A 27,906-nucleotide genomic window follows, 5' to 3' on the forward strand; every position below is an offset into this window, starting at 1 on the left:
CAGCCATCCAGGTGCCCACCCCATATTTTTCTTAATATTAGGGCCATATATCTCTTGCTTTCCTTACTCGTAGCCTTTAATTTAATCCTTCTCCTATCTGTCAGTATCTCCAGACTTCTCTTAGTAATTGCAGATTCACCTTTTTGAGGAAAACAGTGTTGCTCCCAGTTTCCACCTAGTCCTGCTGCCTAGGTTAACGAGAATGTCACAACATTTGTATGTGTTCTTGGATTAGGCATGTTTGCTCCAACACAAAGGACAGAAGGTATCTCCACATCAGACATCATCACCCGAATTGTCCGGGACTATGATGTGTATGCCAGACGGAACCTACAGAGGGGCTACACTGCAAAGGAGCTCAATGTCAGCTTTATCAATGTGAGTTCCAACCTCATCCCAGAGGTCCCTGGTCTTATAGGACACACGTTTCCCTCCCACTTCATCTGAGCTGAAGTTGCTTCTTTTCAGTCTGTTGTAATTATCACCTCCAAAATTCAGTAAATGCCTCTTTGCCAATATGCTAAGCTATCTACAAAGAGAATAAAACAGAGGCATTTTCTGCCTTTATAGCTTTGTATCAGCACACTGATATATAGATATATATCAGCTAAATAAATAAATAAAAATACGTAACTTATGTAGTACAATATTTATATCAATTATATATTATTTTTTAAAAGTTTATTTATGAGAGAGAGAGAAACCACGTGCAAATGGGGGAGGGGCAGAGAGAGGGAGAATCCCAAAGAGGCTCAGCACCATTGGTACAAAGCCCGTTGCAGGGCCTGAACGCACGAACTGTGAGATCATGACCCGAGCTGAAACCAAAAGTTGGATGCTTAACTGACTAAGCCACCCAAGGCACCTCTCTATATCAATTATATTTAAAACAGTATTTCTTAACCTTTTATTTTTATTTATTTATTTATTTATTTATTTTTTATTGGTTGGTCTTTGGAAAATCTAATGAAAGCTATGTAACCTCTGTGGATAGTGGCACACAACATTTTGCATGCAGTTTCTCAGAACATTTGGACTTAGCTTTTAAAATTTGATTTATGAAAGCAAAGTTTATCTTAGCTTAATATTGCCTTTTAGAAACAAACGGCTATACATTTTATATGGAAATTGTATTTTAATAAAGCTGATTTTAAAAGAAGAAAGCTGCTAACTCTATCTTCTGCACAAGTAGTTTACCGTGCTCTTACCTGCTCCCAATTCTGTGAATTATGAATAAGTGAAATGTTTTCATCTAAATATGATTTATCTATGAGGATAAACCCTAGCTGTTGTTAACCACCTACTACAGAATCTCTATGTTCAGGTGTTTAAAAATCCTAAGTATATTCCCTTTCCCCTTTATGACCTGGATGTTATGAAAATACTTGTCCTTTGGCAGAACATCCCCCCATTCCTAGAGGGGTCATGCCATTTTCCCTTCTCTTTAGGGAAGCTCGTTGGACCAAATGGTATCGTCTTCGTTTTGCAACTGAGTAAACAGACCTCCCTCCAAATACCAAAAAATAAAACAAATGGTTCTTCTAAAATCATAGAATAAGCCAATGATAGAGGGGAAAACATCTAGTACCATAAACTAAATAAGTAAAAGATTTACTACGTCAACCTATTATTCTTGGTGATATTGTGCAGTAATCTTGTGGCTCCCTATACATCTTCATCTAGAATGGGGTTTGGGTTATGTTGGGCATAATTATGTTCCAAAGTTTATGTTTTGTCCTAAAATACCTGACTCATTTGGTGTGTGCCTGTCTCTTACTGGCCTACTTTATATACTTAGTTTAGTCTAGGCTTCCACAATGTTCGCGTTATCACACTTTTGTATAAGATGACCATAAAGTATATTTTATGTTACTGTGATAGAGAAATATGGGATAGATTAGAAGTGAAGTTCTGGTGACTGGATATAGGGTCAGTAGAGTGCCAGACCAGTGTTTTCTTTTCCCTTTGGAATGGAGGTCAGGGTGAGTGTTATTTCTCAGAACAGTTATTTCTCTACTTAGGAGAAGAAATACCACTTACAGGAACGGGTTGACAAAGTAAAGAAGAAAGTGAAAGACGTGGAGGAAAAGTCAAAAGAATTTGTTCAGAAGGTCGAAGAAAAAAGCATTGACCTCATTCAGAAATGGGAGGAGAAATCCCGAGAATTCATTGGAAGTTTCCTGGAAATGTTTGGTCCAGAAGGAGCACTGGTATGTTCTTTCCTGGTGGACAGCTTAGGGACTTACAGAAAAATACAGGGAATTCTCATGCTGTCGAAAGAATTAAAGAATTATAGAAAGAGATATCAACATTAAGTAGTTATCTAACTTGTCTCTTATATTGGACAGAGCTATTTTTTGACTGTCCCCAAAAAGTTCTTTAAAATGTTCATAGAAAGAAGTTACACATTCTCCTAAATAATTTTGCCAACTCTCTGTCCAAATCTGGTGATAAGTAAGTAACCTTGCTCAGCTTACTTCTACACTGTAGTTTTAGATGAAAGAACAAAGAACAGTAGAAAGAAAGCTGCCTCTACTGCAAACAGCTGCTGCAGAATTGCTTTGTGAGAATTCTGCCCTTGAGGAGTAGCAAGGTCTTTTCAAGCCAAATAGAGGGTGAAGTGTAGCTATTTAGCAAGTGACCCCTAGGATATCAGGAAGGATCTAACTGTGAGACTGTGATACCAGAATGGATTATTCAGGGAGAATATAGAATTTCCTTTTCAGAGAGTCTACACCTAGGATAGGTACCCTTTTGTCTGAGTTATTTCCTTTGTTTTTGCCTGGAGCCTGGACTATGGACCAAGTAGCCATTTAAGAATTCCTTTGACACAGAAGTCAAGGATTGGATGACTGTGGATAGCATGTGGGAACCCTTAGATAAGTTGCATAGCATGGACTACTTTACGGAGGAAATTACTTAAAATTATAGCTATGTCCCTCCTATAGTCTAGTCAATCACTTGTGACATTCCACAGGGCACTTGGGATCATTTGAAGCCTCAGATCCTCTGGTGGTGATTTAGTAGGATCCATAGGTTTCTTCTAATTTTACCTTTTGGTCTCCCCAGAAACATATGCTGAAAGAGGGGAAAGGCCGGATGCTGCAGGCCATCAGTCCAAAGCAGAGTCCCAGCAGCAGCCCCACTCGGGAACGCTCCCCCTCCCCGTCTTTCCGATGGCCCTTCTCTGGCAAGACTTCCCCACCTTCCTCCCCAGCAAACCTCTCCAGGCACAAGGCTGCAACCTGTGACATCAGTGAGGACGAAGAAGACTAAGTTTTCATCCCTCCTTTCCTCTCCCCTCCCTCTGTCCCATAACCTTCGGAAGCTCTCTGTTGAATTCCAAATTGTGATTCCCAACACTAAACCTAAAGACAGTTACAAAAGAAAGTTGGGGCAGGAGGACCTAGGATGGGATCAGCCCATCCTCCAAGAGGCATCACCCACTCACACCAAGAAGGAGGCTGAGTACACCGTAGAAGCCTGTTCTGCGTCCATATTCCCTCTCCACAGACTTTGCTTTACTGTTTATGTTCAATATGATCTTGATAGGGAAATTGTCATTTTTATTAATTTTTTAAAAATTAGTCTTTCAAATGTTGTAAGTAGAACCAATTGTTTGCCCTGAGGAGTGGGCAGAAGGAAGTGGTGTATTACCCAGAGGCCTTTTCTTCCTGATACACTATAGTGTTTGCCTTCTATTCTGAGGCAAAGTAGCTTGCCAAGTCCTTCAAGCAATGAGCCATGCTGATGAGTGATTTCATGGGGAGGGGGAAATAGCAGAATTTTGGCATCCTTAAAAAAAAACTGAGTAAGCTCAGTCACAAATCCCCTAAATGTACTGCTGGTACACGTGTCAATGTGGCTGTGAGAAGAAGGAGATCTGAGCCTAACTTTTCTTACTCCCTGAGGAGTTTCGTGTTGGACCCAATGGGGTCCATGGAAGACACTGATGGGGATGGAACCAGACCACATGGCATCATCTGCGGTTTTCCTGCTGTGTTCATCTTCCCAGATAACTCTGTTGCCCAGTTATTTGGGAGCTCTTGTCAATCTCATTTCTGCAGTCTACCTTTGAAGGAAGGAATACTTTCAGGTTTATTGTGATTGAGGAGGGGAGTGGGACAATACTCAATCCTATACATGGTCAGTTCAGGTTAATTTTCCCAGCTGGGAGTAATTCCCTGGGCTTGCTACTCCTATTTCAATGCTTATTATCTAGCTTTTTGCAAAGGATACTTTGTAAATGTCTGCAGTTTGAACATGATCTGTTAATCCATGTTGCTCAAAGCCATACTGAATATTTGGAGAAATTTGCACAGAATTTAAACACAGAAGCATAAGGAAACACCCTCTTTCTGAAGCCTTATCTTGAACTCTGCCCCTCTTAAGGAAGTTTTTTCTTTTTCTTTCTTTCTTTTTTTTTTCTTTTTTAAAGGAAAGTTCTTGACTGGAACTAGTGCGCCAGGTAGTGTTCCCTTTCCTCTGAGAGTTGCAGCTGGCAGGGACTTCCCTCCCCTACCCCTCTAGCAGGCCACAAAGCATGGCTTCACATTACAGGAGTATGGTAGGTTCTTTCCCTTTCCCACGAGCGCCTGCTGGTTATGGTCCCACTTCCCCTGTTAGGTTGCCCAGGGGGATTCACTGCTTATATTTCCCATCAGAGATGCTGAAGCTTAACACTTGCAGTTGAGTGTGAGCTCATTTGAAGCCTTTAGCATTCTACAGCTACATGACCTAGCAGACCATCATCTTCACTAGTGTTGTAGCTGGGGTCAGGGGAAAACTCCTTATGTCCAGGCTCCACCCTGTCACTCTTAAATACCCCTTGTAGGGGTGGAATTATGGTGTTTTCAGCTTAGAAAACCACATTTTATCTTTCCTTGCCCCTATGCCAGGGCTGTGAGCATCTCATAGTCTCCTCTCTAAGTACTTTCTGGTAAAACCTGCTCTTCTGCCTGAGGATCAGAGGCTAGAATCACTGCCTGCCTGCACAGCAGGACTACCTTGGTTCCTAAAATTCTGATCACGTAGAGAGGCAGAGTAGGGACAAAAAGAGAGAGAAATCTCTTGTTGTTGTGATGGCCTATGAAAACTGCATTTCTCACTGTTCTCATGCAGTGCTATTTTTGCTATCAAATCTGGTTTACTTGAGCTTCGGCTTGGAGTCCTTCATTTGAAACAGGATTCAAGTTATTCTTTTCCTACATTAACCAGCTTCATAGGATCACATATTTTCTGCTTCAGTCTTCCCTCTTTGGGAATTCTGCCTGTTAGTCTCCCTGGTCTAGAAATATGATGAAGTCATTACTGAAGCTCACCTTCGTGTTCCCTCGAAGTACATGTTAGCCAAATGGATTTGGCAAGGGAGATGCTCAGAAAGTGGTTTTCCTCCCTGCAGTCAGTCCTCCCAAGTATACTGCCTGGGACCTCTTCCTCCACTCGGTCAATGAGCTCCATTTTGCATTCCCTGCCCTTGGAATATAACCGTTGTGCTGGTAAGACTGTGAGACTACCAGGCCAGCATAGGCACGTGTTCTTGGAAAGCCCCCTTGCCCCTTCTGACAAGCCTTTCCAGTCTCAGTCTCCTAACACCAGTGCATCCTCAAATAATTTTGACTTTAATGGTGTCGTATATTTGCTTCTTTGGGATAACTGTGATCCTAGGTAATGGACGAGGATGGGTGGAGGGAGGAAGCTGTTGGGATGATGCATTATTTGATCATTTGTGCCTAATTAAATGAAGTTAGTGGTTTGCCTACCATGACCATGCCTGTGATCTGTAAATCTGCAAATATTAATTTTAACTGGTAATATTAGTTTCTAATATTAATATTAATTAGCTGTTTCCCTGAATCCCATACACAAAGCCATAGGCCAAATGTAGCAGAGATGGGAGAGCCTTAAAGGCTGGTTGGTTTCAGCGCTCAGTGTGTAAGACTGAAGAATGGAGACAGACACCCAGGAGCTGTGCTGAAGAGGTGCTATTTAGCAGTTTTGTTGAGATGGTTGGGCAAAAAGTTTGCTCTTTTCATACACTAGACTCAGGAGCACTGAGGAATAGAGGTTGAAACTTTTGAGGAGTAGAAAGGGATTGTTCGTACTCCTGAAGCTGTTTCTGATAGCTAGAGCCAAAGACCATTATTTTGCTAAGGCTTAGGTAAGAAGGGTGGGGATATGAGGAGGTTGAAGATCCTAAATAAGAAAAAACATGAAGGAGGTCAAGAGAACTTTTGACTTTTTCTGATTGCCGATAACCTAGCACCTGAGTTAGATTCTGCTTATTTTACTTGCGACCACACAGCTGGTCAAGCAGCTTCTGGATATTCCGTCTATAATGGTTCTTCACGGTGGTTTTGTTTCTCTGGATTATATTGATTTGTGGGTAGCTTCTGTTTTTCTGGAGCTGGTTGCCTTTTTGACCCTGTTCCAGATCTCATGTCAAAAATCTTTCCAAATCAATTATATTTTGCTGCTTTTCTTTAATTCCCCCAAAGCCATAGCTTCTTCCTTTTCTGTCAGCACACACTTTCACCAGAAGTTGAACTAATACAGGTAGAAAACTCCCTTAACAATGTTTTTAACTGATGGTATTTTTTTTTTAAGCTTACCAATATAAGTATTTTTAAAGGTTGTATTTTTCAAAGTCATACAATGATTGTTCTTGTTTTCTCTCATAGTATAGATAGTCATGGGATAAAGAGTGGTCCCTAGCTTCTATTTTTCCAAATAAGTAGAACATGTTCTTGGGATTATACTATTAAATGTTAATTTTCTTCAAAAGAACTAAAGATTTTCTGTCTGCCAAAGTTTTATGTTAATACTCAGATTGGGGTAGAGAACAAAAGTGCCAGATTTAACAATGGGATGACTCAGGTTGTGTTCCTTTAGGTTTAAAGAGGGTTTTCCCACCCTTCTTAGGGGGGTGCTGACTGTTTTAAACACAAGAGACTTGATCAGTTGGGTTGTCCTGTATTGAGGATGCTGATAAGAAGAAAGCACGTTGGGAAAAAATGCTGGCCTTGGCATGAATGTTAGCCTCATCCCCAGTGTCAGCAATCCACAGGACGATTTCCTCAATCGGGGTTCAGTATATTGTTTTCCTGTGTGAGTGTTACTAATTTGTTCAGAGTTATTTTGGCCTTTGTCATTTAGCCAAATAAAGGCAAAGTGGTTTTACCTAATGTTCCATTTCCTGTGGTTTTTGACCTGGTATACATGTGTGTAATATGTGTTATATATTTGGGGCTTTTATCTATGCCTTCAGTTCTTTGCCTTTGCATCCTAATTTGTCTCCTCAAAATTGTTCCGTGACCGTATTATTAAGAAAATCCTTTTGCAGCTTTGCGCAGAAGCTATTGTCCCACAAAGGGAGGCTGATCCAGATCTATGAGGCCTAATGTCATCAGTGCCCTAATGACACATCTGTCATTCAGAATCCATCAGCATTACATCTGTTCATCAGAAGCCTGTTTCTTCAAGACTGGGTTTGTACTATTTTGCCTAGTTGAGTGCTTTTTTCTTTTTAGTTGACACATAATGTTACATTAATTTCAGGTGTACAACTTAGTGATTTGACAAGTTTATACAGTATACTGTGTTCACCTCGATATCATTAACTATATATTCCTTATGCTCTGTTTTTAATTCCTGTGACTTCTTCATGCCACAACTGGAGGCCTGTATCTCCCACTCCCCTTTACCCATTTTGCCTAACCTCCCACCCTCTCCCCTCTGACAACCATCAATTTATTGTCTGTATTTATAGTTCCAATTCTGCTTTTCGTTTATTTTCTTTTAGATTCCATTTATGAGTGGAATTGTATGGTATTTATCTTTCTCAGTCTTATTTTTTTCACTTAGCATAATACCCTGTAGGTCTATCCATGTTGTCTCAAATCTCATCCTTTTTTATGGCCATGTAATAAGTATATATATGTATATGCACGTGCGCATGCACACAAGTGCACACATCATACTTTCCTTATCCATTCATCTATTGATGGACACTTGCATTGCTTCCATGTCTTGGTTACTGTAAATAATACTGCAATAAACAGAGGTTTGCCTGATTGAGTTTTACTCCTGTTCTTATATCAGGCAAACTACCATATACTTTCCCCCTTTTCATTGGCTTTAGGAAAACTCAGAGTGACCTTTCAATATACAAGCTTCAGGAGCTAATAGTGTCATCCACAGAGGCATTGTACCCAGTTATAAACTCTATCCTCTTTGTTTATTATAAAACCTAAAATACCTTCTCCAGGCAGGATCCAAAATAATTGCATCCTATTCCATAATTCTCCTTCATTCCAATAGTCAAATGTAATCTGCCAACTTGTGCTGATAATGGAATCCATCCCCATTTGGTCAAGGTTGAGGGACAGTGAGGAAATCTTGTGCCTGTTTAATATGTACAGAGTCTCTTTCAATGTCCAAACCATCCACTTCAGACTTTGAAGTCAAATCCAGGTCTGGGGAAGGAAAAGGCTCATATCCAACCTTGTTGTCTTTCCTTCGGTAGTACATGCGTGTCAGCACAGTCATTACAAAAGTCTCCAGTACAAGAAGGTGGCAATTCATCACTGCAGTGTGGAGTGAAATATAATGTAGGTTACGCTAAATTGTAGGGATGGTATCCCACCAGCATCCCTGGCATATGAGTTCAGCAACACTTTCTCCAGTTTATCCTCAAACCAAGCCTGGAGATACTAAGTTGTCATAAATAACACACCAGATGAACGGTAGAGCCAGAACCAAAACTTCTGCAATCTGAGGCTAGCATTAAACTCCATTTCATTTGTGTGTTTTATCAGCATGACCTTCTGCTTCCAAACCACAGCCAGTTCTCTCCCAGGAGCTAATGATTGAACCCATGGCTTCTTGAGTTGGCCACCAGTGCTGGCCTTAAGCTGTGGGATTATAGCTCTTCTTTGTGTGGTCAGAGAAATCACCGTCTCCTGAAAGCCTCACTAGGATTTCTTGGTGATTCATTTCTGAGTGTTCTGCATAGAAAGCAGGATGGCCCAACCTCTGTTCTGAGGTCCTCTCTCCCCTGGCCCTCCCTTCTTGCCCACCCCGGAATGGGAGAGGAGCCCCTATGTGCTCACCTTGAGACCTGACTTTAGAGGAAAAGGGTGGTGAACAAGCAATCTGCCCGCCATTGGCCAGGACTGAGAAGATGGATGGCTGCAGAGCGGTCAGGATGAGGAGCACCTGTGGACCAGAGGAGAGACAAGGGCAGAATGCACCCAGCGTCTGTGGCACTGAGGCCAGCTGGCCCACTGCTGTGCTTGCCCTTCTGCTGTGCACTTGGCTGACCTTTAGATCTGTGCAGCTGTAGAGGGTTGAAGCTCACCTGTATAAAATTTTGTGGAGTTTTAATCTTAGGCAAATTACAATCTTGTCTTCTGCCCAATATTTTATGAACATTTGGGACAAGAAACAAGAATGGATTGGGGGTTCGTGTTTATTTCCCTATTTCAGCCATGGATACTAGCAAGCACTCAATGGATGAAAAGGATGGATGGTTAGAGAAGACTATTTCCATCTAGCTCAAATATCTGAGATCCCTGCTCCTAGAATGATGGACAGTGAGCCATGAAGGTGCCTTTTGAAAAATCTCTGCTGTGCCTGGGGCTGGGCAGCAGGGGGAATGGGGAATTATTGTTCAATGAGTACAGAGTTTCTGTGTAGAAGACGAAGAAGTTCTGGAAATGGATGGTGGTAATAATGCTTGCACAACAATGTGAACACATTTAATGCCACATTTAATGGTTAAAATGGCAAATTGTATGTTATGTATATTTTAATACAATAAGAAAAAAAAACAAGAAAAAGAAAATCTCTGTCCAGATGCTCCAGCAACACCATTTATCTTAGTACTTGCTCTCCAAGTGCACTTTTCTGAACCATCAGACTCTTCAAGGCAGACTCAGCATGTCCCACAATAGTCATGGGCAGGCTCGACAATCACAGGGCTTTCACCTTGTGGCATGACCCTAAGGGCTTCTGGGGTCCCAGATCCTTTCTGCCCTTTCAGTCCCTGACTCCCATTTCTGGCTCTTCTGGCCTCTCCTTCAATTCTACCTATTGTGCACCTAGAAATTCATATTTCGGAGGCATCTGCTTAGATCAAAGAATTTATGTGAAATCACTCTCTTGACTACAAAGCAGTCACTATGCCTTGGGATTAAGAGAGGGGCCTAGCAAGGAGACAGAAAGAATGGGGAGAGAAGAAAACAAGATTGGGCTAAAAGTCATTGCATTTAGGGGTGCCTTGGTGGCTCGGTCAGTTAAGTGTTCAACTTTGGCTCAGGTCATGATCTCACAGTTTGTGAGTTTGAGCCCCACGTTGGGCTCTGTGCTGACAGATCAGACCCTGGAGCCTGCTTCAGATTCTGTGTCTCCCTTTCTCTCTGACCCCTCCCCCGCCTGTGCTCTGTCTTTCTCTCAAAAATAAATTTTTAAAAAATTAAAAAATTAAAAGTCCATTGTATTTGGTGGGAGATATCTGGGCTTAGAGGATGAAAGTGTTAAAAGTGAACAAATGTGCTTTGCAGAGAATTTTCAGAAGAGGTGTGAAGGTGAAGAGACACTGTAATGAGAAGGAGGAAGGTGGATTTGGGAGTCAGATCTAAGTTTAAATTTTAGTCCCATACATACGTGCCTTTGAGCAAGCCCAGTAATATCTCTGGGTCTCAGTTTCCTCCTTTGTAAAACAGAGATAATAATGACTCCGAAGATTGTTGTACAAATTCAAATGTAATGTATGAAAGGTACCTAGCATGTGGTGTAGGTAGTTCATAATTATGATAATGCTGAAGCTAGTGGTGGTGGAGAATTACAGAGTTTTAGGAAGTATTGGGTAGAAAAGAAAAGAAAAAAAAACTAGAAGAATTTAAGGTTGGTAATACATCTGTTACGAGTTGAAATGGGTTCCCTAAAATGATATGTTGAAGTCCTAACCCCCAGGACCTCAGAATGTGATCTTATTTGGAAACAGCATCATTGTTCTGGTGTAATTAGGTGTAATTACTTAAGATGAGCTCGTGCTAGAGTCGAGTGGGTCCTTATTCCAATATACTGTTGGCCTTACAGGAAGAGGAAAAGAGACACAAGACACCGAAACATGCCATGTCACAACGGAGGCTAAATCAGGGAAGCAGCTGCAAGCCAGGGATTGCTGGCAAAGCACTGAGTTAGGAGGAGTCAAGGAAGAATTCTCCCTTGTAGGTTTCAGAGGGAGCATGGCCTGGCTGACACCTCGATTTTGGACTTCATTTCTGTTGTTTTAAGCCTAGTTTGTGATATTTTGTTAGGGCAGCGCTAGGAAACTCTTACAGCACAGGAAAAACAAAAACTGGGAAGGAGTAGGAATCCTTTTCAGATCTCACAGGACACCTAGGCTTAAGAAGATTCAGGACCTGCTTTTGGTCTCACCTCCGAATCCAAATTCTAGTTACCTGGAATAGAACAAATTTGCTTCCTATATTCTGCTCGCCCAGGTGCATCTTGGCTTGACGGAAAAGGATGGCCAGGGCCCAGAGAGCCAGCAGGGTGGACACACCGAGGAGAGTGTTGATCCACAGAGCTGTGCTCTCCTCAGAAATCTGGTGGCAGATCAGAAAGTAGTCAGTGAGGAAGGCAAGCCCTTTTCTCCTTTTCCTCCTCTTCCATGATGGGAAAGGTAATAAAATAAAGCCCCAAAGCCTTGGCCTATTCCACTCTCCTCTCCCCACCAGAGCCCAAGCCTCTGCTTTTTCACGGCCACCCTGTTGCCGGGGCTACCCTGTCCATGGAGCCCTGGGTCAGGGGGTGTTGGCTCCAGCTATTCCTTCTAGAGCTCAGAGGAACTGAGTCTTGGACTTTGCTGCCCCTTACTCCTGGCTTACGTCTGCTGGGTCATAGATGCCATCAGGGATGAGAAACAGGCCTGCCAGGCTCAGTGTTATCTTGAGGAAGGCATACTGGAATGGGCCCAGCATCAGCAGCTGAAGCTTCTTCCTGAAGGAAGAAGAGGGTTAGGAATATGAACCCACAAAATGTCCACCTCCAGGAGACCTTCCAGCCCCCTCATTGGGCTCCTGGGCTGAAGCTTGGCTGTCATAACAGACACCAAAATGGCTAAATGGATGGGGACATAGGAAGAGGCGAGAATGTCAAGAGTGTTGGGAACTTTCTTCTTGCCTTCCACTCATCTCCCTACCAGAATGCTGCCTTTTGAGCAAGGACTATCAGAAATTTGACCCCAGCCTCTTTAACCAAAATGGGCAGAAGGGACAAGTAAGTAGCCCAAAGTCCAGTTTTCTCTGTGTGGTGAAGTGTGTAGGCAGCAGTGAGCTTAAGTGATGGAAATTGGAGTTCTCCTTCCTCTGCTCCCCTCACCCCTGGGCGGGTGCCCAATGTGCGGGTGCTGGCTGTGGGATGCCTGCCCTTTCATCACTGGCTTTGTTCCACACAAGATTGATTCTAAGAGGCTTGAAGCAGGGCTGAGGGAGCCAGAGAGACTCTTGGGAGAGTGCAGAAAGAGGCTGTTCCTCAATGCAACAGCAGAACAACGGTGGGCTATTCCTCCCACCTTACCTGGTGAGCATGAGTGGGGGGCAGCAGGGGCAGCAGCAGCAGCAGGGGCCAGTGTGGACCATCATTGGAGTGTCCTTCAGTGTCCTTACTACTGCCTCCTTCCCACCAAAGCCTTCCACCATGACCTGCATCAGCAGGTAAAAGTATACTGCGTAAAACCTGGAGTGGGAGTAGAGGTGGGCTTCACGGAGGGGTAGACGGCCAGCGAAAGGGAAACCCCTTTGCTGCCAAAGACATATAGACAGCAGAGGGTGAAGGAGAGGTGGGGCTCACTGAGGGGGCCCAGTAGGAAGAGGCATTTGGAATGTGTGACCCAGCCAGAGGGTCTGGGGGCTGAGAAAGAGGGGAATTGGGACCTATGGGAACAAAATGGTGACCGAAGATGAACAGAACCAGAAAGTTCAAGAGACCCGAGTTAGCACAAGTTGAAAAGGGCTAGACTCATGATCAATTGATTTGCAGGGATTTATGGAAGGGACAGGGGATAAAAGAAGATGCAGACTCTGGAGCCCTGGGTGAGTAGGGAGAAAATGGTACCCACCTCAGAGCTGGGGGTGGGGCAGGACACTCACGAAGTTATGGCCATTTCCACAAGCATGAGGGAACGAGGGATCCAGAGACCGAAGCAGCAGAACACAGACACAACCTGCTTGGGGACAAGCAAGAAGCTGGTTGGGGCACGAAGGGAAACTGTGCTCACCCTCTCAAACTTCTTGTGGCAAAGGCTCAAGGGGCAAAACTGAACACATGAGGCAGCATTACTTAAAAGTGGCCAGCTGGAAAAATAATCAAATCAGCTAATTTTGTTTAAGCTTCCTTTTTTTTTTAAATTCAGTAGTCAGTTCAGTAGTCAGCTCCTTCTATATGTAGGGTTAGAGGCGGCTGGTCACTTAAGTCAAAATGTCATTTTGAAGACTATCTATCTCATCTATATCCCTGGACTAAGAGTTGGTGAGTTCATCCTTAGGAGGAATTGGATCAAGATCCAGCCCTTCCTTTTCAATGCCATATGTGACTAGAGCATCTCTGATGCCTTGAGACGGCCCAGGCAGGTGTCATCTGCTAGAAAAGGACCTCAAGGGCTCCATTCTCCACCCCAGACACACACACACAGGCCTTACCACAAGGAAACAGAAGTCTAATCTTATGGCCTGGGAGCAATTCAGAGACCTATATAATGGCTACGAGAGTGGGTTAAGGCCTATAGAGGTGAGTTGTCCTCATGGGAAAAACATTTCTTTCCCTCCCTCCCGTCTGAGGAACCACCACCTGCCTGTGCAGGAAGGACGCTTGCCTTTAACAGTAATACTATGCTGGGAAGCAGTGAATGGGGCTGCTGGTGGGCCGAGCAGTTTCTCCAGCTGTCTCTGTGGCTCTAAGAATTCAAACTCTCAGTCCCACTGCCTGCTGACCCAAGCATGGGGTCCTGACTGCAAGTGGAGCTCTCATTACAAGCCCCCCTCTTAAGTGGGTAGAGGCAGGCAACCTTTTGCTAGCCTGAAATGCTGAGTTTAGAGGAATTTCCAGAATGGTTCCTGTCTCTTGTTTAGCTCTCCCCCCCCGCCACACACACACAAAGGGCAGCTCCAAGGCCCTCACCGTGGGTGCAGAACTGCTCCAGAGCAAAGTCCTCCTCTTGATGGGGCAATGGGTGTTCTTGTACAGGTAGACAGCGTCCTCCAGGAAGATGGTGACCGAGCCCAGGGCAAGCAAAGTCATAATGACTGTGAGGGCAATTTCTGCAGGGCCCAGGGCTAAAGTAGAAAGAGAAGGAAGACTCTCATGAGCTAAAGACCAGGGATGAGGGGCTGAAGATGTGGGCTTCCTCTCTTGGATCTAAATTGCTTTACCACATCTAGAACTATCTGGTCTAGGCTTCCACTCATGCAGAAGAGTGGTATTTTCTTAGACCTTAGCATGCAGCTAAAAAGTAGTCATTCTTCCGCATGGATGGGAGACTAGACCAGGTAATTCTAGGCATGGTAAGGCTCACCTCAACCAGGATATAGACACCAAACAAGTTTTTACATAATTAGCAAAGAGGCTGAATTTAGGAGGTTAGCAGGGCCTATCCAACTTTAGTACTTCCAGTAAATGGTGTCATGCTAGCAGACATGGAGCAATTAACATTATAATTAAAGCAGAATGTAATGAATGGTGTATACTTTAGAGCTGTTTAAATTTGATTTCAAAAGTTATGTCATGAAACTGGAACATTAGGATGGGAATGAAACAAAAGAGAAATGGATACAAGTAAAGACTCCAAGGACATTTGACTCGTGTTGGCCTCATAATGTCTTTTTTTTTCCTAGGAGAGAGAGAGAGAGAGACAGCGTGAGCAGGGGAGGGTCAGAGAGAGAGAGGGAGTCACAGACTGAAACAGGCTCCAGGCTCTGAGCTGGCAGTCAGCACAGAGCCCGACGTGGGGCTCGAACCCACGAACCGCGAGATCATGACCTAAGTGAAAGTCGGACGCTTCACTGACTAAGCCACCCAGGCGCCCTGGCCTCATAGTGCCTTAAATGCAGTCCTGTAGCTCTCTTTAGTGTTTATTACAATCATTTGAGGAGGTGTTAAGAACTAGCCGTCCGGGTCCTACTCTCAGAGATGCTGCCTTAATAGATCTGGGATGGGCCCAGTAATCTGCATTTTCAACAAGCTCACCTGGTAATGGTCAGAGGATAACAAATATTTTGACAAACATGGGTGAAGCTCCTCTGGCCTCACTATTGCTAACAGGAAGAACTTATCAGCACAACACGTGTTTCTGAACATGTAATTCATCAGTTTAGCAATTAGTTTTTTTAAAAAAGGGTTCTGTGGGGGCACCTGGGTGGCTCAGTCAGTTAGACGTCCAACTTCGGCTCAGGCTATGATCTTACGGTTCATGGGTTTGAGCCCCACATATGGCTCTGTGCTGACAGCTAGTTCAGAGCCTGGAGTCTGTTTCAGATTCTGTGTCTCTCCCTCTGACCCTCCATTGCTCATGCTGTCTCTGTCTCTCTCTCAAAAATAAATAAAACATTAAAAGAATTTAAAAAAAAAAAAAAGAAAAGAAAAAAAAAGGTTCTGTGTTTGGTGACTAAGCCTCGACCCTCATTTATCTTAGGTCTCTTCCCTAGTTGGCCGACCCTCTTTCCCACCTACTGTCTCAATGAGAGGAAGAAGGGGGAAAGAAGACTGTCCAGAGCCCAGTGTGTTGTCCTAGCGCACGGGAAGTAGAGTAGGAGGCAGACGTTGGCGAGTCCCCCCTATGTTGTGACGACTGAGGTCAGCTCAGTCAGAGAAATGAAACCAAAGCAGGGAGGAAGGAGGTCACACCACAGCAAAAGCTTGAGCTGTCATCTGGCCAGCCATACCTGGTGCCACCACAAGGAGCAACCAGGACAAAGATGAATGTGTCAAAAAAATACCACACTGATCCCGGTTGCTCTTATTTTAGGGCACACTTTTTTTTCTGTCTCTCTCTGTTGCTTTATCCAGAAGAGGCCCTTCACCTCTGACTGCAGTTAGGTAGAATGACCAATCCAGGGGACCTGCATGGGGGAGGTGGCCCTTAGACTCAAGCTCCCAAGCTGGATTTGTAAAGTCAGTAGTAAACTTTTTCTATCACAGGCCACAAGAGACAGGGTTTTGCTATTTTTCTTTCCCCCTACCCAGCCCTTCCTCTACCTGCCTCCACTTAGTCAGGATACTCAGTGACTCAACTACTTGCTTGACTTTGTTGTTACTGTTTAGCTCTGCTACCTCTTTCTCAGTTCTCTTTCCAAATACTGTTCCAGAAGTCCCCACAAGGTTTGGACATTAAAAAAAAACTGGTTGCAGTCCTTTACTAAAAAGGCTTTACCTTCTCCTCTTCAAAATTTTAAAAATACAAACCTCAGAAGATTTTTAAATATAATTTTACCCTTTACAACAAAATGAGTATTTCAAACACTCATGGAGATACCCGTAAAGTCTGCCATATATCATGATAATTCTAGATAGATGTCTTTAAAAATCAAACAGGGAAAACTGAGAGAAAAAAAAGAGAGTTGTATTTTCATGAAGATCTTGGAGAGGGACGACCTTCCTAAGCTTAGAGGTAATCTAAGAAATCACAAAGAAAACAATGGCCAAATTTAATATAAAGTGTTTAAACTTCTTTCTGAATGCTTAAAAGAAATAGATAGCAAGCAGACGGAGGGAAGAAGTTTTTTAATAAATGTGCACTCAAGTTTAAGATCTTTATTAGATATAGAGAATTGATAACAGAAAAGGACACTTGCAAATAAATGGAAAAACATATTAACACAGGTCAGGACATGTGGGAAAACAGTCAATCTGCTTAGTTGTCAGATAAGAGCAAAATAACTGTGATATATTAATTTTGTTCCATTAAAAGATAATGTTTATAATATAATGACTAATATCCCTAAGTTATAAACAACTTAAGTGCCCAACAATATTGGAATTATTAAATAAAGTACCCAATTGAATATTAATTATCGAAGTATGAAAAATTTGTGCCATTAAAAATCTTTGTGAAGAATATGTAATAATTCTTATGAAGAATCATAACTTATTAACACTAAAAAAAACAAAAAATGCATTAACTGATTCCCATATGTATGATCATCTGATTTATGACAAAATTTCCACTACAATTCATGGGGAAAAGGGTTGTGTTTTTTTGAGAAAGAGTTCTGGGTTAACTGGATGTCCTTTGGGAGATAAAAAAGAACATTGGCCCCTCCCTCATATCATACAAAAACACCTAAATGTGAAAGCTAAAACAGTGAAGTTTTTATTTTTTAAATTTTTTAATGTTTATTTATTATTTAGAGACAGAGACAGAGCATGAGCATGGGAGGGGCAGAGAGAGGGGGAATCACAGAATTTGAAGCAGGCTCCAGGCTCTGAGCTGTCAGCACAGAGTCTGACGTGGGACTCGGACTCACAAACCATGAGATCATGACCTGAGCTGAAGTCAGGCGCTTAACCTACTGAGCCACCCAGGTGCCCCAAAACAGTAAAGTTTATAGAGGAAAACAGAAATATATATCTTCATGACTTTGAGATAGGCAAAGATCTTTTAGAATAGACCATACTAAAAGATACTATATCTATTAGAATCGACACAAGAGCACCACCCATAAATTTAAAAAATCGATCAATTGGATTTTCTTAAAATTAAAATTTTTCCTTTGTCAAAAGAAATCATTAAGAGAATGAAAAGACAACTCAGACTGAGAGAAGACATTTGCAATACAGATCTCCAACACAAGACATGTATCTATAATCTATAAAGAATTTCTATCAGTAGGAAAAAGACAGCACAATGTTTTTAAATGACAAAAAAAAAAAAAAGTAACCTAAACAGTTACTTCACAAAAGAAAGTACCTCAACGTTTGAGAAGCATAAAGGCACTAAGCATCAACAGTCATCAGGGTAACACAAATGCGAGAGGCCATTACATTCTTACCAATGGGGCTAAAATGAAAAGGATTCTTGATTTCAAGTGCTGATGACAATAAGGAAAAAATGGAACTCTCATATATTTCGGTTGGGGCAGCACGGTGACTTTGGAAAGCAGTTTGGTAGTACGTATTGAAGCTAAACATACATTTACCCTATGGCACAGGAATTCCGCTTCTGGATACCTATTCAATAGAAATGAGGGCTTATAATCACCAAGAGAATCCTCAGAGCAGCATTATTCCAAACTGGAAATAGCTCATATTGATTCAATAAGAATACAGATAAATACAGTTGATTCTTGAACAATGCACAGTTGAAAATCTGCATATAGTTTTTCTCTCCCCCAAAACTTAACTGCTAATAGCCTACTGTTGACAGAAGCTTTACTGATAATGTAGTTGATGAACACATATTGTGTATGTTATGTGTATTATTTTTGTATTCTTATAATAAAGTAAGCTAGAGAAAAGAAAATGTTACTAAGAAAATCATAACGAAGAAAAAATATATATACACTACTGTACATATATTTATTGAAAAAAATCCTCATAGGGGCACCTGGGTGGCTCAGTTGGTTAAGCGTCTGACTCTTGGTTTCGGCTCAGGTCATGATCTCATGGTTTGTAAGTTTGAGCCCCACATCGGGCTCTGCGCTCACAGCGTGGGGCCTGCTTAGGATTCTCTCTCTTTCCTTCCCTCTCTACCCCTCCCCTCTCTTTCTCTCAAAAAAGAAGAAGAAGAAGAAGAAGAAGAAGAAGAAGAAGAAGAAGAAGAAGAAGAAGAAGAAAGAAGAAGAAGAAAGAAAAAAGGAAAAAAAAATCCTCATATAAGTGGACTCATGCGGTCCAAACCCAAGTTGTTCAAAGGTCAACCATAAATCGTGATACATTCCCACAATAGAATATCACACAGCAATAAAAAAGAATAAATTACTGATACAGACAACAGAATGGATCAATCTTAAAAACGTAACGATGAGTGAAGGAAGCCAGACACATGAGTACATACTGTTTGATAAGCTATCTGTTTATATAAATTGGTGAATAGGGAAAAATGACGTATAGAGGAGGTAGAGGTTAGAATAGTGGTCTCAGGGGGGCGCCCCGGTGGCTTAGTCGGTTAAGTGTCCAGCTTCAGCTCAGGTCATGATCTTGGGTTCATGAGTTCTAGCCCTGCATCAGGCTCATTGCTGACAGCTCAGGGCCTGGAGTCTGCTTGGGATTCTGTGTCTCCCTCTCTCTCTGCCCCTCCCTGACTAGTGCTCTGTCTTTGTCTCTCAAAGATAAATAAAAACATTAAAAAAAAGAGAAAAGGATAGTGGTCTCAGGAGGCATATTAACTAAGGAGGGAGTACAGAGAGACCTGACTGGATGCTGGAAAAGTTCCATTTCTTGATTGAGATGCTGGTTTCATAGATGTACTCATGAGTAAAAATGAATCACATTATATACTTGATATCATTATTCTTTACTGTATGTAATTTATACCTAAGAAAACTTATGTCAGCAAGGAAGTTTGCAAAATTAGCCCAGTAAAATTATAATCATGTTTGGGGAGAGAAGAGTTGAAGCAAAGAGTGGAGCACTAATATCTTTATCTCACAAAATGGAAAATCAAGAAATACTGCCCATGTGGGTGATCAGAAGGTAACTATCAGAAGAACCTTTAGCTAAAAAAGGAGGAAGAGGGGTGCCTGGGTGGCTCAGTCTGTTAAGCATCCGACTTCAATTCAGGTCATGATCTCACAGTCTGTGGGTTCGAGCCCCGTGTCAGGCTCTGTGCTGACAGCTCAGAGCCTGGAGCCTGCTTCGGATTCTGTGTCTCCCTCTCTCTCTGCCCCTCTCCCACTCACTCTCTGTCTCTGTCTCTCAAAATAAAATAAAGAAAAAATAAATAAATAAAATAAAAATAAAAAAGGAGGAAGAATAGAAATGAGAATGGATAGAGCAGAGTCAATTTGCATTCGTAGCTCCTTTGTATTATTTGAAATTTTAACCATGTTCACATATTACTTTGATAAAATAAAAACATTAAAAAATAATTTCATAGAAAAATGCCTAGAAATATTAAAAGAAAATATTAAAAATGCCATCTTTGGGTGATAAGAATGGGTGGTTTTGGCCTTCTTTTCTATCTTTTTCAATTATTCTATAACAAAGCTGTATTTTATAACAAAACCATGTTTTTTCAAAAGGGCACATTTTGTCAAATATATCATAATGTGAAAAATTCATATGATGTCATGCTTATAAAAACAGGACATCAAATTAGAGGTACAGTATGATTTCAACTAATGCTAAATGAAAACATAGAAAAAGGAATTAACACCAGCAAACACTAGAGTGCCTGGGATGGCTCAGTTGGTTAAGCATCTGACTTTGGCTCAGGTCACGATCTCACGGTCCCGCGTGGGGCTCTGTGTTGACAGCTCGGATCTGCTTCAGATTCTGTGTCTCCCTCTGTCTCTGCTCCTGTTTGCTTGTGTTCTGTCTCTGTCTCTCTCTTTCTCTCTCAAAAATAAATAAAACATTAAAAAAATAAAAAAAGTAAGGAACTAACACCAAGGTATTTGCAGTGTCTGTCTCTGAGTGGCAGGAGTACAGATGGCTCTTCCTCTTTCTACTTTGCTGGATTTTCAAGATTTACTGAGTCTGAATTATTTTCTACAATGGAAATATTTAGTTAAAAAAAATGCACGAAAGATAAAATCCAGATAGGCAGAAACCAAAATTAACTCAGTAGATTTCTAAAAACCCATGTCTGTTGTTGGAAGGCTGAGTCACTGCTGGAGGTCTAGGCCTGACTAGGCCTGACTTCCCCACCCAACCTTGACCTTGTCCTCAGCAGCTCAGAGAAAGTTCTTTCAAAAGCCATTCAAGGTCAAAGCCCTTCCCAGTCTTCACTATCTTTTTTTTTTTTTTGAACATTTATTTATTTTTGAGAGAGAGACAGACAGAGCATGAACGAGGGAGGGGCAGAGAGAGAGGGAGACACAGAATCCAAAGCAGGCCCCAGGCTCCGAGCTATCAGCACTGAACGCCATGAGGGGCTCAAACTCACGAACCTCGAGACCTGAGCAAAAGTCGGATGCTTAATGGACTGAGCCACCCAGGTGCATCCCCCCCACTTCTTAAAACTTTTCCCAGTCTTCACTGTCTTGACTAGTCCCTCCTCCTTGAAAGTCTGCCTCCCCTGTGACTCCCAGAAACACAGTCCTCCTCTGACCTCTGTCCCTAGGTCCTGGGCACTGATCCCTCATCCTCTCCCACACCCTGTGTTTCTCCTATCTCAAGCACCATCTAATCTCTTCTCTGTTTATTGAGTTCAGGATTTCCCTACCACTCCTTCAGCCTCCCAAATACGATGTAAGCTGTGCCCACCTCCAGAAGTTGGTAGCACTTGGTTTCTGCTTTCTCTCTGAGTCCCTGTGGCTTCTCCTCACTGAGGTCTCTGCTCAAATGCCCCTTCTCAGTCATCCTTCCCTGAGGTGACATTGCCCCCATCTGCTTCCCACAGTGAAGTTATTTACATATTTATTTACTTGCCTATTTTCTGTTACCTTCTCCTTTGTCCCCACACCCCCCAATTGTGTAAATTCCAAAAAGGCAGGGACTTTGTCAAGCTTGTTTGTTCTCTGTTCCATCTCTAAGTGCCTGGGACAGCAACTGTGGCTATTGGTTGAATAAAAGAAATAACCCCATGAGAATTCCTATTGTCATCCCCATTTTATAGGCTTTTCCAGGAAACTAGGCCTAGAGAGTTGAGCACCTTGGCCATGGTCACACAGCCTGGAAGTTAGGGGGCTGGGATTTAAACGGGGTTGGGGGGTTGTTCCGTTCTGGCTAAGCCCATCTTACCATTTCCCACATTGACTCTTGGTGTGTGTTCACATGATTATGGGAGGGAATGTGGAGTGCTATAAACAATCATACGCAACCCTAAAAAGTTGTCTAAGTTTATGAGGGTGGGGTAGGGGCATATTCTGACTGTTCAGTACCCAAATGCTTTTGGAGTCTCTTCTAACTGCTGGCTTTGGCACCCTGTATATTTTCTCATACTTGTGCTATCTACAGGCTCTTGTATCTACTGCCACAGCACAAAAAGCTAAGAAAGAGGGCTCCTGCTCTCCATGCAATTCACGGATCTTCTTTAAAGATTGTCTCGTATCTTATGTTTCCGCATGTTAACAGATATTATGGGACAAAAGTGTTCTATGGCCAAAGGATTTTTAAATAAAATGAAACCTGTTTCTTCCCATGCTCAAGTTTTTAATCTGATTTACACTGTTGATTTCCTACTGGAGATTTAGAATCCAGATTTTACAAAACTTATTTTTGTAGATTCTGTGTTCATGAAGCACTACTTGAGATTAATACTCAAGGGAACACACTTTGGGAAATGCTTGTCTAACTGAGCTTTTTGAATACAATTATACCTTTAGCAACTAGCAAATGTCCCACTGTCTCTGAAATAGTGAAGATTATTTTTTGTAAATAATGAAAACAATACAAGGGCATTAAAATTTTGAAAGAGTATCACGAATAATTTCAGCTAGTTCCTAACCAAAAGTCATTTTCATTGTTGCATTTTGTTTTCATAGAGGTTAAGAACACCGTCTCTGGAGTCAGAGTTCAGAGAAAAATTCCACTTACTACTTACTCTTGACCTTGGACAGATTATTCATTCTCTCACTAGCCTCAGCACAGCACCTGGCACGTAGTATTTGTTCAATAAAAAGTAGCTTTAAGAAACACCCTGGTTAAAGTGCATACATATTATATTACTACAAGAGTATAATTTTATAGTATAATAAAATTTTATACTTTTAAAATGAACATCTCATCACAGCCGGTTAAAAATGATTTTTTGTAAATTAAAATAATTTATAAATTAAAATAATGTATTAAATTACAAAAATTCCAAAAATAAAGAGAATAGAGCAAACATGAATATACCCATAACCCTTTTTAAAGAATGTTACAATATTGCCAATTTTGCCTCAAAGGTTATTTTTAGAAAAATAAACCATTACAGTTGTATTTGAAGGCCACTGTAGTCACCTCCTAGATCATTTTCCCTTCCACACCTCACCTCCTAGAGCTAACTACTGTTCTGAAGTTGGTGTATATGTTTTCATTTATGTTTTAATTTTTCATAGCATAAGTGCATACTTAACATACTATATTGCTTTGCATTTAAAAAAACCTGCATAGAGGTGCCTGGGTGCTTCAGTTGGTTAAGCTTCTCACTCTTGATCTCAGCTCAGGTCTTGATCTCAGGGTTGTGAGTTCAAGCCCTGTGTTGGGCTCTGCGCTGAGTGGGAAGCCCACTTATTAAATAAATAAATAATCTATATAAATGATATCATCCTGCAAAATGCTTTTTCCACCCAGCAATTGTTTTCATCATATTATTTTCATTATGATAAACAAATGCTTCTATACATACTCTTGGACATGTCTCCTTAGCACATATAGGAGAGTACTTTTATTTATTTAATTTATTTATTTTTTATTTTTAGAGAGTGAGAGAGAGTGTGAGCTGGGGAGAGGGCTAAAGAGAGATGGAGAGCATTCCAAGTAGGTTCTATACTCAATCCGGAGCCCAACACAGGGCTTGATCCCCAAGACCTTGGGATCTTGACTTGAGCTGAAATCAAGACTCGGATGCTCAACTGACTGAGCCACGCAGGCACCCCTAGGAGAGTTCCTTTATGCGTACACCTAAAATCCGAATTTCTGGGCTGGAGGAGATGAGCTTCTTCAATGCTGTAGAGAGCTAATCAGTCTCCACAGTGGTTATCCCCATTATACTCCCACCAGTGGCCCACAAGTGCTCACTGTCACCTCAAATTCATTGTAGTGAAATGACATGCCATTGTGTAATTCATGGCTTCTTAAATCCTAACAAAATAGAATATCTTTTTGTTTATTTACTGGTCAGTAGGGTTTCTTCTGCTGTGACCTGTCTGTTCACATATTTCATACAACTTTTATTGGGAACTTTTTTTTTTTTTTTTTTTTTTTCTAGGAGAGAGAGAGACAGCATGAGCAGGGGAGGGTCAGAGAGAGAGGGAGTGACAGACTCTGAAACAGGCTCCAGGCTCCGAGCTGGCAGTCAGCACAGAGCCCGACGCGGGGCTCGAACCCACGAACCGCGAGATCATGACCTGAGCAAAAGTCGGACGCTTAACCGACTAAGCCACCCGGGCGCCCCTATTGGGAACTTTTTCTTATTCTGACTACTTATCCCTTGTTAGTTAGGCTTGAAAATATCTTCTCCCAATTTATGGTTTGGCTTTTAGCATCATTTATAGTGTTTTTAGGTGTATAGAAGTTTGTTCGTTTATACAGCCAATCTCCATGATCACTTGTGCTTTTTTGTGTTTTATTTAAGAAATTATTCTCTACTCCCAATCATAAAGATACCTTTCTGTATTTTCTTTTGTAAAAAAGTTTGCATTTTACATTTAGGTATTTAAGCTGTCTGGATTGAAGCTACATTGGACCTATATTGCCATAGGGACAAATACATTGTCCAGGTCACTTCTTGAAGAACCCATTCTGCCCACTGAAGTGTGTAGCATCCTTTCATAGAGCACATTCCCCACTGGGCTCTCTTTCCCAGCATTATGTTCTGTTCTCTTTTCCACTTGTTAGGACCTTGCACTTACTGCCTCATTGCTTAGTCTTAAGGACTGGAAGAGCAGGTACCCTCTTGCACTTTTTCAAAATTGTCTTGGCCCTTCCCTCTTTCACATGAATGTTTGGATCATCCCATTAAAAAAAATCCTATAGGGATTGTAATTGCAATCATATCACAGTCATTTCAAAAACAGATTATTGGGGGCACCTGAGCAGTTCAGTCAGTTAAACATCAAACTTCATCTCAGGTCATGATCTCACAGTTTATGAGTTCCTACCCCCCATCAGGCTCTGTGCTGATGGCTCAGGGCCCGGAGACTGCTTCAGATTCCCTGTTTCCCCGTCCCCCATCCCCAACCCCTTCCCTGCTTGTGTTCTCTCTCTCTCAAAAATAAATAAGTACACATTAAAAAAACCCAGATTCTTGAAAGGTTCCATAGTTCTTCCAAAATAGCTCTTTCTTAAGTGGCATCTAATTTAAGGAGCAATGGTTTGCGAACAGAGGAGGAAGGGTTCCTGCCACATCCTCAGTGGGTGCCTCTTCCCAGCTTCCTGATTCTCAGTGTCATGTTGTCACCCTGCCCGGCTCCCCAGGGTGGTCGTGACAGTCTTTTTTTCCTTTGCTCACCTTGTCTTGGTATTGACCAGACCAGCTGCTCTTTCTTTGGATAACTTTTGTCTTCCAACCTTCCTTTCCTTTCCCTGGACACTGTTCTGGCTCAGACTCTTCTTCCTCATGCTGGGCTGGGGCAATAACCTCCAATTTATACCCCTGCTTCTCAAGGCTCTTCTTCCCTAAGTCCATTCTGATTACTGATTAATTATCTTGCAGCACTCTCTAGCCCCTCCCAGTCTAGAGCCCTCACCAGCTCCTTCTCTCCACAGGATAAAGTACAAGTTCTCTGCCTGCCGGCTCATCAGGCCCCACCTCACCTGCCCAGCCCTCTCAATGGTCCCCTGCCTCCTCACCAGTGACCTGGAATCCTGCCAGATCAGGGGAGAACTTGTCTGCTCGTTCTGTGTCCACCCCCACCTCTGCAGCGCCCACTGCCTGCCTCCACTCTCCAGTTTGCTTGCCCATTCCTACATTTCCTCCAAATCCCCCAACAAGGCAGCTCACAAGACTACAGGACCCAGAATGGTCTCCCTGCTTTGAGAGAAGAGAGCACCATCCCTGGTGCTCCTATTCGCATGTCCTGCAGCAACGCCATGTGAGATGGACTTTTACTGTGTGAAATTTTTACTGTCTCAGTCTCAGCACGATTGACACTTTGGCCAAGAGAACTCCTTGTTGTGTGTGGGGGGGAGGGGGGCTTTCCTTTGTATTCAGGGCAGCATCCTTGGCCTCTCCTCACTAGACACCTATAGCACCCTCTAGTTGTGGCAACTGAACTGTCTCTAGACATTGCCAGAAGTTCCCTGAGGGAGAGAATTGCCTCTCGTCTGACAACTGCTAATCTACAAGGGAACACTTGTACCATGAGCTGCACTCTGACAAGAGGTTCCTGGAGCTGGATGCGTCAGCCACCTACTGGTGCAAACCCCACGGCAGCTGCAAAGCCTTTCTGGACACCCTGGCCGTTGTCATTTGCTCTGAAACAAGGCTGAGATTGTCCAAGCACCTGCCCTGTCTGCCTTCTAATCCACACTGACCATATCCTGTTGTTCAGAAAGTCTATGCACTGAGGTGACGACATCAAGAAGGAGACTGGAAAAAAACCAGTAAGGATTCCATAGAGACACAGACTCCTATTCTTGAAATTCTAAGAGGTGGTTAATCGTGCAGTAAGAAGACAAAACAAAATATGGACAGGAGACACGTTTGCTATAATGATGCTGAAGTCATTGGTTGTCATATTTTAGGTGGCCAGGGAATAAATGGACTCTCATTTTCTGCTTTTCATGCTCAAAAGCAATTCAGTATAAGATCTAGTTGGCCAACACTGTCAGAATAGTTTTACAGGTTCCCCTAAGTGTTAAGAACATTATTCATAATAACCAGCCCTCTAGAATGATGTAGACGCTTTCCCAAAGAGGGTATTATGGAGGCCCCCAGGGGATTCGTTGGGGTTTGCATCATTTGGGCACCATCTTGATTCCCTGGATGGCTCTGAGATTTGAAAAATGCTCCAAGCCAGTGTCCCCAACTTGAAAGAGCTTTGAGGATGGGGTTTGCAGGAGGCCCAACATACAGTTGTGTCTCCCTGGCTAGGTGGTCATGCCCTTTTTTTGGCCTATTGGCTCCTTGAGGAGCTGCTCTTCCCCAAGGCCTTCGCCATGATATGTAGATACTCTCCAGGCTAGCCAGCTCAGGACCACCTCTCTTCAACCTCACTCAGCCGTCCTGGCTTTCTGCTGGGGTGCTCATGTCCTCCTTTCAGTCCCCCCTGGGGAAGGGCCTTGACTCACCTCTCAGAAGCTGGGCTGCAGTGGGAGCGACAGAGAAGCAGGCAGAGGGGATGCTGAAATTCATTTTCAGCACCTCCAGAAGATCTGCTGTGTACCTGAAGAGACACCAACCAACATTCAGAATAGGGGGACTTGGGAGGGAAGCAGAAGGAACACCAATTATTTGACACGCCCTCAAACACTCCTGAGTTCAGGTGGCTTGTACATTATCCCTCAGAGCCCTGATTTTTAGAGGAAATGGCAAATTGGTCCAGGCTAGTGTGTAAGGCAAGTGCTGTGTAGGCCTGGCACAGGACTGGCTTAGGAGCCCAAAGGCCTCACAAAGCACTCTCTCCACTTCCACTGGAGCATGAGTCCAGTGGCTAACAATAGAGAAAGAGCAGAGCCTCAGAGAAAGAGTGGACCCTTAGCACCAGGGATGGGTCCACAGCTGGATGGGGCTCTGTGCATCCTTTTCACAGCCCCTACCTCTGAGACTTTTCTCTTCCTAGTTGAGGGACAAAGCCAAGGCTCTGAAAGGTCACACACAGGACCTTGGGGACAGCCAAACCATTATGAGTCTGTCTCATTCTATGTCCTAGGAGCCAAAGAACTTAGGAGGGAGGTAGGGATAGGCCAGTGACATACTGGTTGCCACTGCTTAGCAACTGGCTCCCGGCTCTGGGCCTGCTGCCCTCACTCACCTGGGGTCAAGCTTTATCTGAGTCCTGCCTGGCTCCATCGTCTTCTCTCCCTCTCTGGCTTTCCCAGCAGGCACTGAGGGGCAAGGAGGGGCAGGCAGGTGGGGGCCCTGAGGGAGGCGGCTCC

The 27,906-nt window shown here is 42.8% G+C and overlaps 2 protein-coding genes across 2 annotated transcripts in view; one reads left to right on the forward strand and one right to left on the reverse strand.

Annotated features, from left to right (window-relative positions):
* The window catches only part of PCYT1A (phosphate cytidylyltransferase 1, choline, alpha), a 46,533-nt gene extending 39,349 nt beyond the window's left edge, over window positions 1-7,184 (forward strand). Inside the window, exons 7-9 of the mRNA XM_039250844.1 lie at window positions 236-378; window positions 2,022-2,210; window positions 3,070-7,184. Of these exons, the coding sequence (XP_039106775.1) occupies window positions 236-378; window positions 2,022-2,210; window positions 3,070-3,276 (539 nt within the window). The 3' untranslated portion in view covers window positions 3,277-7,184. The remainder of the gene's footprint in view (window positions 1-235; window positions 379-2,021; window positions 2,211-3,069) is intronic.
* Window positions 7,185-8,370: 1,186 nt separating this feature from the next.
* On the reverse strand, window positions 8,371-27,820 carry SLC51A (solute carrier family 51 subunit alpha). Its single transcript, XM_039250899.1, has 9 exons — window positions 27,783-27,820; window positions 27,100-27,194; window positions 14,185-14,339; window positions 13,158-13,231; window positions 12,586-12,744; window positions 11,895-12,006; window positions 11,466-11,612; window positions 9,111-9,216; window positions 8,371-8,585 (listed from the first exon to the last, which is right to left on the reverse strand). The coding sequence occupies exons 1-9, from the start codon at window positions 27,818-27,820 to the stop codon at window positions 8,371-8,373; spliced, it is 1,101 nt and encodes a 366-aa protein (XP_039106830.1).
* Between the last annotated feature and the right edge of the window lie 86 nt (window positions 27,821-27,906).

Source organism: Hyaena hyaena, unplaced genomic scaffold (genome assembly GCF_003009895.1).
Source record: "Hyaena hyaena isolate Hyena2069 unplaced genomic scaffold, ASM300989v1 scaffold_382, whole genome shotgun sequence".
Classification (NCBI taxonomy): domain Eukaryota; kingdom Metazoa; phylum Chordata; class Mammalia; order Carnivora; family Hyaenidae; genus Hyaena; species Hyaena hyaena.